This window comes from Anopheles merus, chromosome 2L (genome assembly GCF_017562075.2).
Source record: "Anopheles merus strain MAF chromosome 2L, AmerM5.1, whole genome shotgun sequence".
Lineage (NCBI taxonomy): Eukaryota > Metazoa > Arthropoda > Insecta > Diptera > Culicidae > Anopheles > Anopheles merus.
This window is the reverse complement of record NC_054083.1, coordinates 46,759,563-46,772,228: the sequence shown is the minus strand read 5'-3', so window position 1 is coordinate 46,772,228 and position 12,666 is coordinate 46,759,563. Positions and strand designations below refer to the sequence as shown.

The following is a 12,666-nucleotide window of genomic DNA, read 5'->3' as shown; positions in this document are numbered from 1 at the left end:
GTTGTGCCAAAGAAGAAGAACAAGAAGTTCATTAACTTACCTTAGTAAAAGAGTCTGAAAAATAACATTTACATCCGAATTCTTTCATTTCTAAAACAAAAACCACCAGTAACCCCAATTTGTCACTTTTTTATCAATAATATTTATTATTTCAGATACTTCCTCACTTTAATTATAACCATTTCCTTGTGTGTGTGTGTTTTTTTTTGTGTTTATGTTTTTCTTTAGCCTATTCTCCATGTCCTATTCTTCCCCCAACCGGGTAGGGGACACAAGTCATCAATTAGGCCCACCGTTTTCGTTTCTCCTTTCCTTTTTTTTTTTGTTTGTTTGTCCTTCGGTTCGGTATGTTCGGAAATTATTTTAAATTCAACCTATTTTACAAACTGGGGCCCCGCTGTCCCACAGCGAGCGTACTCGCGTAAAGACCCCCCCCTCCCCACGCCCTACAATATCGGCGGCCTTGTTAGCACTTGTTATTTTGGTTTTGAAAACCATCCCACACACGAGTTTTTGGTATCGATTGGTGCGATGACTGCTTTTTCCGGGGGGCTTTTGTGCGCTCGTTTGTGTGTGTGTGTGTGTGTGTGTGTGTGTGTGTGTGTGTTGTGTGTGTGTGTGTGTGTGTGTGGTGTGTGTGTGTGGTGTGTGTGTGTGTGTGTGTGTGTGTGTGTGTGTGTGGTGTGTGTGTGTGTGTGTGGTGTGGTGGTGTGTGTGTGGTGTGTGTGTGGTGTGTGTGTGTGTGTGTGTGTGTGTGTGTGTGTGTGGTGTGTGTGTGTTGTGTGTGTGTGGTGTTGTGTGGTGTGTGTGTGTGTGTGTGTGTGTGTGTGTGTGTGGTGTGTGTGTGTGTGTGTGTGTGTGTGTGTATGTGTGTGTGTGGAAGGAAACTATCCTAGATTCAATGGGGGGATTTAAGTGGTTTAAAATACAAAAATTGACAGCTGTAGCTGGTTTGCTGGTTTAACAAAAAAAGAGCTTTTAACCCTTAAACAGCAACAATGGGAAATCCCACTCGATCGCGTGGGGGAACTTGAGGGAAACAGTCATCAACACGTTTCCCATTCATTTGTTGCGCACATTGTGTAATTAAGAATGAATGCCCGTCCACCAAAACCGGACCAATTGAAAGTAAAAACACCCACCGACAGGTAATCAACATTACAAAGCCACCCTTTTTTGTTTTGGTTTTGGCTGTGGCCAAAATAACCGCCCCCTCCCCCCCTGGGCTAAGGTGAAAGTGCCACTTGTTGTACCGAAAATTTCATTCACATGTAAGTAACAAGGGGGTACGAAGCGAAGAAAACCAGACCAGAAGGTAAAAGTTCATTCTAGCATTAAAATTTGTTCTCCAACTCCCTTTTCTTTTTTTTCCACACCTCTTTGTACCTTTGCTTAGAGGTTTTAGGTGTGGTTTTTCTACGAAACAAAAAAGCGGTCCTCCCAAGTGTTGCCATGTTGTTGGTTTGACTGTTTTGCTGCTCATTGCTATCATTGTATTGGGTTGTGTGTACACAAACACAAACACACACGAACGCGTTACGCCAAACGCAGAACGAACTTTCCGATTCCGAAACGCTAAAATCTACCTACAGTGTGTAATGTGTGGCTGGTGTGTGTGTGTGTGTGTATTCTGTATTTCTTCTCCATTGTGTGTGTGTTTGTGTTGTTTCTTTTTTTCTTCTTCTTACAATTAAAATCTTTTTATTACACCCTGTGCGCGCTAACCGGTAACCGAGCAGGGGCGCAAAACGACGGTAAAAACCCCCACCTTACCCATCCCCCCCCCTTATACTTGTTATCTCATTTCCCTTCCCAACATTCCCACTTTACAGTGATTTTAATAGGAAGAGCTTCATTTCCTATTGCGGCATTCACTTTTCACTAACAAACACACACACGCACACACACATACATTCGTCCTTTTGTTCACACATACACACTACCACACTCATTCAAACTAACCCTCGTGCCGCAATTGACCGCAATGCTCTCCCTCGCCGCCGCCGGGTGGAGCGTGCGGACCACCGGAAGTAGGTGTGTAATTCAATGGATATAATTAGCCTTTTTAACAGTTATTTTAATCGCCTTCGCTCCGTAATTGTTTCCGGCGTCGTATATTTCTGTGTTTCCCTCGGCCGTTTCCCGTTTTGCCGTTTTGTTTCGTCGTGTTTTTTGTTGTTGTTGTTGTTGTTGTTGTGTGTGTTCTTATCCTTCTTCTTCCACTGCTCAATATTCTTTTGCACGAACGGGCAAAAGCTTGCTTCAGCTCCACTGGAGCAGGTTTAATTGCTCCCCCTCCCCATTCAGCGGGTGCAATTGAATGATCGCTTTTGCATGGAGTTGTTTTTTCTTTGCTTCAGTTGGCTTTCTTCTTTGTTTGTTGTATTTACTTATTTATTTTGATTCACTTTCAGCACCATGCACACGTCAAATACGACATATTCGTTTATCTCACAAACGGCTTAGCTTTGTTCTTTATCTCTTTTTTGTGTTTTTTTGTCTTTTTTTCCTATAATACAATTTTTCACTCATTTCTCATGTTTTGTCTTGGTTTGTTGTTGGATTGTTTTGTGTTTTATTGTTATTTTATTTCAACTGTGTGTTTTTTTTCTTCTTTATTATCTGTTTCGCTTTCTTTGTGGAGTGTACCGAAACTGTTTGGGGTTTTGTGTGTTTTGAGCTTATGGAGATTGTTTGTGGGTTTTGTGATTTGTGTATTGTTTTTACTCTTTTTTTACCTTTTGTTTTACTACTATTTTCGTTAATCCATAATTCACGCTTCTTCTTTTGTGTCTTAGAGTTCCGTTTTGTTCTCTTCTCTTTAATTATATTTCTTTTTCTCTGTGTGTGCACGTTTTTTTTTTTTTTTTGCACATCATTTTGCTTGCTATTTACTGTGCTGCATTGTGGCGCCGATAGTGCCGGTCATATTTTTGTTCTTGCCCCCACACCTCGTTACCCCCCTTTTTCCCGACGTCACTTTAATCAACCTAGCACCAGAGCTAGCTAGCAAACGACACATTTTCTCGCCTTTTTGCACAATTAAAACTAACGACCAGCCTATCTGGCGGTGCAAACAGCGTGCACCACAGCCAAGCGCGTTTATGTCGCGATGTATCACGCTTTTCAGTCAGGCTGTTTGTGTATGTATGTGTGTGTGTGTGGTATTGTTTTCTCTCCACAAAATGGCCACGCGTACTGTTGTGATGGTGTGGCGCTAGTTTATTTCAACGCCACCCCTCGCTTGGTTTAGTATTCACACATGCTTGGCTAGTTTAATTTTATTACACTATGTGCCAGCCTGTTGTCCATTTAGCCGGCGAGAATGGGGCCCCTCCCCGGGTACGAGACGAGCGGTTTGATAAAAACAAACCAAAAGTAGCTTTGTTTCCAGGCGGTTGGGATGCTATTATTTGTTGTTTTTGTTCGCTTCTGGTTCAGCTGTTGGTTTCATTGTCGGCTTTTGGTTTTGTTTTCAAAAGGGAAAAGGTAACAATCGATCTCTCTGAATGGACGATTTTGTTTTTTTTTGTATTTTTTTATAAAGTGTGATATACACACTGTTACAGACCACCGTACCTTTGGTGTCCTTCGGTCAGTATGCGGTTCTTAACTTTTGCTGAATGTGTTTTATTCGAGATTTTTTCGTCTCTAGCTTTATAAACAAAAATAAAACGTTTTCAGGTTCAGAAGTTTGTTATTTTATCACACATTCCACAAACAAACAGTTGCAATACCGCAGCAAAATGGTACCCCACTCTGTCCACTCGCTGAACGAGAGCGGGCTCAACGGTATCAGCGGCTGCAGCTGCAACCGATTGTCGTTGTTGATTGAAATAGTTTCTCCTGTTTTGTGGGGAAGTGGTCGTGTTTTATTTCCCCAGCCTCAATTGGCTACAATCAACCGACACCCACAATAAGCTTACAGTTCCCATTGTTCCCATTTGCTGGTATGTGTGTGTGTGTGAGTGTGTATTTCCCTACACGCGACTGCACCTGAGCCGGGACACAAGCCGGGAACGTTACGATAATATTTTGCAACGCTCGAAAAGAAAATAGGATTGTCATTCGATTTGTTTTCGATCGGTGTTGGCATCGATGTCGTACCATCATTGTTCATGCTGCACCATGTGAGGTCCTCACAAACCTTTTCGTTTTTGTTTTTGCTCCTCGCTGGTCCACATAGTTGAAGCAACATTTTTACATTCTTCTTAAGGGAAATCTCCTTACCCGTGCCGATGTGCTGGTCACATGGATGCACCAAAAAAAAAAAAAAAAAAAAACCCCCCGATTCAAGATGACTGCTGGTGGTGGGGAATTGGCTGATGAAAAATAGATGCACAATCGATCAGAACGGCACAACAGCTAGCACGATCCGATCGAGTGGAAAATGTTTTTCGCTGTACCGTGGCTGTACACCATCACGTGAAGTCGGCGTGGTTTGCGTTGAGTCGGGTTGTGAAAGAGCAACCGTTCTGATCGATATCCAATCTTGTGGTCTCATCGAGGGAAATGTAACTTCAGCTGATAAGTGTGTGTGTGTGTGTGTGTAAGGAGAGTGTTGTGTTGTTCTTGTGGAACATTCATACTCACATCTCGTGGCCCAAAGGCATAGATAGTGTGTTGAAATGAAATGTTCATCACACAGAAAAAATATCATTGTTTTCACAGGAGACATGAGTATGTGTTGATGTGGAAAGAAGTGATAGGTTAATCAGTATAAGAAGTGAATAAGAATAAGAAAACAAGAAAACTAAGAATTAGACTACATAAATTACATATTTACAAAAAGAAGAGAAAACAGCAAAAAGAAAGAAATTCATAAAGGAAATAAAACATTAAACTTTCTATGAACAATGCTTCTAATTTGAACGAAACCAATTATCAATTTCACTAAAACCAGTCAGGTTTAGCAAATTGCATACTAAAAGGCGCTAACGGCGCTACATAACGGCGGCGCCTAAAGGTATGCAAATACCATGCAATCATTGCTCGTAGACGTATTAAAGTACAAAAATGTTTAATTAAACTTGAAATAAATAGCATTTCAAACGAAAACTCAAGCTAAGCGGTATGAACGTGATCCATATGAAGAATTGACTTTGTTTTCCTCTCCACATTAGAATGCAGCACAGCTTTTCTGCTATTATGTGGAGCATGAAACCAGGACCGTTAGTGATTAAAGTAAGCTAATCACTGGCGACAGCTCACTGTGACACTACCATTTGTGACACCAGCAACACTTTCCATCCGATGCCGAAACCCTCATTAGGATTAGAAAGTTTTCACCGTGGCTCTCTCTCTCTCTCCCTCTTCCTTTCGCTCCGAGCACCTGTGCCCGCTCAAGCTCATGCACGTGCCACCCGGGACTGCGGAAAGATAAAGTGCTCGAGCCGGTCGAGTTTGCAATTGCAATGCACCGAACCATGAATCCGCCGGCTGATCTCGACTCGAGATTTGCCACTTCATTCGCGGCCCGTGGCCCGTGGTTAAGCAGCGGCCACGATAGTTCGAGATAAAATAACTATAATTTGCATTTTTAATCGCTTATGCAAATACCATCAATGATTCAGCGCCCGGGTGGCGCAGTGCGAACACTCCCTCCTCGAGCCGCAACGCGGGTAATGAAAAGCTCACCTCACGTTGGAACGACGGAACTGGAGAAAGGGAAACTTTTCCTCCTGATGGTTCTTCCTCAATTGCATGGAACCGGATCCCGAAGAGCTTCCGATTGCCGGCAGTTGGGCCGGGCCAGGAGGGTTGGCGCAGATAAATGTACTTTATTCATGATTGGTTGCAAACGTCCTCAACGCTGGCTCATTATAGTACCAACGGGATGCAATGAGGGTGATGGTGAAGGGGATATCCAGTGCATGATCATCAAATACTCGCTCGATTTATCCCTGGTTAGAGGAGCGATAGAGAAGCTTTCGGAAAGTTTTATATTACTTTCCCTTTATTTCGTCGAACCTCCTTTTAATCCTTTCGTGGTTTACAGCTTTTTCCCCATTAGTCATCCATCGTACGGATGAGATGGTTGTGAAAGTGGGCGCCATCTTTTAGAAAAGGAAGTTCAGCAAAAGATTACACCCTGCTTTTGAACAAAAGAAGCACAGTTCATTGCATTTCAACTGGAATATGTTTTATGAGAAAACAATTCAAGCAAACAATGGTTCCCTCACAATTGAGAGAAGCGATGGAAAATCACCATGCTAGCCATCATCTTCTTGAAAGAGGTAAAAATCACATTCTTTTCCACCAATTGCAGCAACTGCTGCTAAATGATTCCATCGCAACAGCTCCTTGTGCCTGTCTGCAACAGTAGAGACGGTGGGAATCGAAACTCAGATCGGATTACAAACATCAGAAGAAGCGCAAGAAAAAAATCCACAATCTGCCACAAGTTGTGCAACGCGGAAAGTTCTTCCCCTCTTCCTTCAAATGCTGCTCAACAACTCTGCAGTACAGCAGCGAAAAGCAAAAAAAGGGGATAAAAAGCAACGCACACAGATGCACACACACACACACAGCAAACCCATCTCGGTACGTTTTTGGTTAACCGGTACGAGATGTAAAATGAAATCGCTCCAACCACCGAAGTGATTGGAAGCGTCCTCCGACCTTCCCTCTGCGTCCTTCCCAGACGTGAAATGGAACGAAATTTCGTTTGTTTAATCAATATTTCATCGTAAATACTTTTATCCACCAGCAATCGGAGACGGCAATGATGATGATGATGATCATGATGATGGTGAAGTTTTGCACCCCCTTAAATCTGTGCTGCTCAAAGACTTGGATTGCTCTCACGAGGGCTTTTCGTCTGCGGGCAAAAGTTCGACAAAGCTCTGTTACATCCCAATCCCCTTTCGCCAGCACCACAACCGCCGGTACATTGCGATTGTGGCTGGATTATCTGCAGCAAGAAGGAAGAACAATCACTGCCCTCAGTGGTGATTGATTTTGAATCGGAGTTCGGTATCGGGTGTTTGTCTAACTAATGATCCAACCCGGTTACGGGTGCGTTCAAGGGATGTTGTGAATTGATTTTATGCAGAGATTCTGACCGGAGACGGTTCAATCGCTCGGGCAGGCATTGCAGTGACCGGAAGATTGCTTACTTAAAACCACTGCGTAAACCGAACCGGACAGGGTCACCACAGCTACCGGTGCAGATACACGAACACGAACACTGCAACCCCAGAACGTACCGAAATCCAAAAGATAACAATTTAAGCTTAAGAACCATTGCATACGAACTGCAACAGCAACCCTTGCAGTCTTGCTAGTCAAAGTCCACCCAAGGTACGGTTGTCCGGTCCGTTCGGGCTGGCCCGACTGTGGGTCTTATTTGCTTTGCAAACAATTCCTCTAAAACTGTCCCCATTTTGTACCTAGCGCCACATTCTATCTTGCCCTCGCTGGCTCTCTGACTCTCTCTGTGTTCAGCTGTGTTGTACTTTCTGTTCTGTTTGGCCAAACAACCAACACACACACACACCCACACATTGTCCTCTCAATTGCCCGTAAACATTAACCCTAAACATTTTAATGCTAGAAAACCTGTACAAAATATTTATACGTATGTGTTTTTCGTCCCCGACGTTGGGGCGTTCGCTTTTGCACACTCACCACACTCACCATGGCTCACCAGCAGCAAGCCCACTGCGAGGCTCGGGAGGCTCTCGAACGTCCCAAATTGCCGACGAGACGAGGGAACGGGGAGCGGTTTTTTTTTAAACTACATCGAACAGTTTAATACTTTTGCTGAAGATAGTCTTAACGGAGAGCAGAAGTGCGGCTAGTATACAGAGCGTGAGCAGCGCGGTGCGGTGGCACTGCCGGCGCCGGGATGCGACGGGAAGGTAAGGCTCGGTTGGCCGTCGGCCGCCGTCGTCGTCGGATGGTTTGGGCGCGGGTCTGGCTGCACCCGGCCACTGGTCCGTGCCCCGCGCCAATCGGCCCACCAGCGTCAGCAGCATCGTCGTCACGAGGCTGACCGTGGCAGGGAGCAGGCTGACCGCGAGCAGGGGCCACCAGGAGCGAACCGGCCGGAGCCAACCGCACCGATATGCGGCCAGTGGGGGGAGTGTGCCCGCCCGTGCACCGGATGTTGCGGTCGGGTTTTTGTTGGGATGTTGCATTGCGGCTGGCTTTTCACCTGGCAGGAAGAGAGAGAGAGAGAGAGAAAGACCGAAAAAACCGATTAGTGACGCGGGTTAAAACGTACACACAAACAGAGGGATTGTTGAGTCCAGCAGTCCAATGCAGCAGCGGCACCGGGCCATCCAGTTTACGGACAACAGTGCAGATAGATTACGATTCTAGTACCCACTAGAGTCGGTGGTCGTGGTTACTGGCAGGCGGGCAGGCAAGGCACTTGAAATAGTTTGACGCTACACCGCAAGCAAGGCAAACGACACCAACAGCAGCAACACACAATGTCTGACGTTTGATGGAGAGTGCTCACTCAACTAGCAGCAGCAGCAGCAGCAGCAGCAGTAAGGGCAGTGCCAGTCATATGAAACGTCCCGGTCAGGTCGTGCTCGTACACAACAATGATGATGATGGTTTTGTAGAAATTGTCAAACAATTTGACAGTGACAGTGAGCCCCAGGGTCCAGGAGGCCGTGCGTGATTTATTGCCGTCATGGAAATGGCAAAGGAAGCGAACTGACGGAATAGCACATCAGAGCGATTGGAAATCTTTCTCTCTCTTTCTCGCTTTTGTTGATGAAAACCACACAATCGTGGGGTAGTGGGAATGCAATCGTACCCATCCGAAATAGGCATTTAGGTTTTATTTTATTTCATTTCCGATCGCTTCACCGGATTGAAACGATGGCTGCAAGCTAGCAGGCGGGATTTTTCCGCTCCGTTTAATCTAGAGTGTGGATTGTCATTCGCTTTGGTTTTGTTTTGTTTGCTTGCGGTGATGCGCTGCAGCGGGCACCTGCAAGCGAGCACACGCAAGCGAACGATGACAGACAGTTGCAGTAAACAAGAGCTGCTTGATTTAAATTCAGTTTCGATGCTTTTTGGGGGAAACTGACTTGTAGGTGGGTAGGTTTAAAGTACAATTCACATGGAATTTGCAAGGTTAACGCTTGACATTTTTAAAGAAAAAGTGTTTCTTTAACTCTTTGCCTACAGCAAAATAAAACACGTTTTATGATGTGTGATGGATTATTTCATTAGGTTGATTTGATATACATTGTAAGCCTGACTTAACCAAACTTCCAGGAAATTATACTTTTTCTGTTAAGCGTAAAACCTAAGGCAGCCGCCTCCAGTTTATGACCGAACCTATACAGCTTTCCGAGTCTTAAGACATTGCTACGAGCAGGTGGCTCTGATTGGGAATCGAATCTGTCCGGCCTTGTAGAAGCCGAACCACCAATCGAATAGACCAATGGACCACTTGGCATACAAGGAACATAACTAGCTATTTATAAGAGACATGAGTGATGTTTATTCATGCGTAAATTTAACATTTGTTTTAAAACACCAAACCAAATTAAGTTGAATTTTGAGCATTTAGTACCATAAAACTGGGCATTTTAGATTTTCAATGGTACAAGTTTTTCAGCATAAAAGTCATAGTATAAAATTTAGTTTATCATCAAGCTAGCCAGCTCTTTATGACAAAAAAGAATCGGTTATTCAATAAATGAAAACTTAAAGATAAAATACATCAGCAATGATATGTCTCCCTGTTCGAAACGTCACCATCCCCGATGTAAACCCCTCCCAACCCTTAACCTCTCTTTATACGGTCAACAAACGCATCAACCCTTTTTCATCATTCATCATCCCAAAGCCAATCGCCTGGACGGGCGTTAAATCACGTTAAACACAGGAGCCCGGGAAGGTCACGGCGCATTATGTTCGTCTGTCAATGGCAGCGGTGTTGCGGCTACCGGAACGAGGTAGTTGAAAAAAACGAGAGAAAAAGAAGCTCAAAACATTCATCAATTTTAAATCAACGCGTGTGGGGGGGGGGGGGGGGGTGTTTTGTTATTATTTTTTAGCTCGACGCCACCCGAAAAGTGTAGCTGCAAAACAAAAGCAAAGCACAAACCACGACACGTCGCCACCAAAGAGAGTGACCAAAGAGGTGTGAAAATGTATCCGGCTGGCGAGCGACTTTGATGAAGATTGATTTCATTGGCTTTCGGGGGAGGTTGCGTTTTTGTTCCCCCGACGCTTCTTAGCTCAGACGTTTTGGTGTGCTGGGCGGGAAAAGCTTGACCAGAACGTGTGCACCTTTCTTTGTTTAACGGGGATAGGCGACTTCGGCACACATAAACTCTTGCATTCTTTCCTCTTCGGGCCAATCATGTGTAAAGATATGATTCAAGCAATCAACCGTTCCAAAGCTCCCCCGAGACGGATAACGCTGTCAAAGGTGGTTGAGTGTGAATGTGTCACAACAGGGCAAATAGGGGTGGCGCTTGGGAAAATTGATTGAATTTTAAGGTGTAAGCGTCCCCGAAGGTGCGTGTAGTAAACATGTCAACGTCTTGTGACACCTTTTTTCAACACACCGCACACACGCACAGGGAACAAACTTTTTTGCTATTTTTTTTTTCCTAATCTTTCCCTCCGAAAGGTGACTCACGTGTGCCGTAGGTGTAGTCTCGGTTTCATAACCAATGTTTATTTGTGGCACACAAAGGGGACGCACGGTTCGAAACGATGGCGAAAAGCATATCCTTCCGCAGAGAGTAAGCTACTGCGAACGAAGATATACACAGACGCTGGCGCACGATTTGTAAAAAAAATCCTTTCCACGGGCAATAGTGCCCCTTTGATGTGGGTTTCCTGCGGGCATTCGCGGGCACTCACGCAGCATGAGCATAACTTTGCCGGAATGATAAGCAAAGAACGGCAGGCAAAGTTAAGGCAAGCTTACCATTCCACCGCCCGATCGCAATCCAAGGCACGAAAGTTTATGTGTTCCAGTTCTTTCTTAAACCCCCCCCCCCCCCGCCAGCTAATGCGATTCAACGGGAGAAAGGTGCAAAAATTTGCATAAAAGGTTAACCGACACCCGGTACAGCGGTGCGTGTACGGTTGTGGAATGGTTTAAACCTTTCGCTTTAACACATTTACCTCATCCGTGGCTTCCGCGTGGGCGTGGGCTCGGTGGGGGTGGGAACTTTGGTGCGTTGAGTTAGGTTGCCCCCGAAAGGTAAGATAATGTTCGGACCCCGGAAAAAAAAGGAGCGAAACTTTCCTCGCATGTAAATGGTAACAAGTTTTGCAATGGTGCGGAAAGGGTTAGGTTAAGAAAAACGCTACGAGTTGAATGGAATCGCATTAAAGGTGTATTACGCTGACGAAATGCAATTTATAAGTACTTTTGCATTATTTTCACAAGCTTTACATTGTGCAGGTGAGAAGTGTTGTTTCATTGATGCAGCTTTTATGTAGCAATGTTTGCATACATTCAGGCGTTTTGTTTGTACCCGCTAACTTGATGGTACTAATTCGCCAAAATGTATGCAAAAAGCTGCTTATTAGTGTAGAACTGATTGAGCAGGACTAAAATCACTCTTATTTTCCTCTCACTTTTGCACTAAAATGATTGATCAAATGTCAAAATAGCCCTTTGGAACTTTTTTTTTCAGAGGCAACACAAACAGTTACACCGTTACAGCGCACAAAGTTCGTTCGCTTCCACATTCCACTCGAAGCGTCTTGCATGAGCAGTTTTTCACATGACGTACAAAATAAATCAACGCTTAAAAGGTTAAAAAACGTTACACCTTCCAGAGCCCAAACAAGTTTGGCAGCAAAAAAAGAGCAAACTTTTGTAAAGAAAATTATATACATGTTTCTTTTTTATGGTGAATTCTGTTTTTTTTTTTACACTTGTTCTCCGGCTGCAGCACGTTATCCTTGCGCGGGGCAGCAAAAAAAAAACCGGTAGCTCTACAGCAGCAAAATTTACAGTTCACCAGCTTCTTCACACACGTAATGGAATGGAATGGAAAAGCGATGCCGAAGTTTCGCCAAGAGAGGTACAAAAAGAAAAAAGCACGCCCTTAAAACCGAAATGCTGCTGCGTATCGTTCAATCCATCAGCAGTTTACAGGCACGTAGCGAAAGGAAAAGGAGAGAATGTGTTTTCTACCATTTCTTATTTTTGTTATCGCCACATTGGTTGAAACTTTGATACTATGTGAGTGTGTGTGGAGAGTTTTTTTTTTTTTTTTGCTGTGACTCGCTGTCTTGCGTTCATGAAGTGTAAATGTGCTGGAAGCATGCGTTGAGGTTTTATTTCTAAATATCTATATATGCACGCTTACAGTGCTGCAGGGAGGTACAGTTTTTTTTTTTTATACCAAAACTCCAACGTATCATGTGCAGCTTTTGCTCAACAATCGTGCCTGAGCAGTGGAGGAATAAAATGCTTATTCCAATGTTTTATTCACACTGTATGCTTGTAACACACGCCGAGAGTACCTCGCATGTGGACGGTGAGCTAGTGGAACGGGTTTAAAAGTAATTAAATAAACTTTTACCGGCATCCGAATCATCCGGAAGGGAAAGTAAATCAATTATAGCGAACTATGCACATACATACAGAGCTGTGTTTGTTCATACACACAACACCATTCCGTACGTTTGGCGAATGAATGAACTGGCTAATCTAGTTTACAA

The 12,666-nt window shown here is 44.2% G+C and overlaps 1 protein-coding gene across 6 annotated transcripts in view; it reads right to left on the bottom strand.

Annotated features, from left to right (window-relative positions):
- Positions 1 to 2,726: 2,726 nt before the first annotated feature.
- LOC121593388 (Fc receptor-like protein 5) overlaps positions 2,727 to 12,666 on the bottom strand; it is a 52,032-nt gene continuing 42,092 nt past the window's right edge. For all 6 annotated transcript variants that reach the window (XM_041915679.1, XM_041915682.1, XM_041915681.1 and 3 more), the window contains exon 7: positions 2,727 to 8,158. In XM_041915679.1, the coding sequence (XP_041771613.1) occupies positions 7,734 to 8,158 (425 nt within the window). In that variant the 3' untranslated portion in view covers positions 2,727 to 7,733. The remainder of the gene's footprint in view (positions 8,159 to 12,666) is intronic.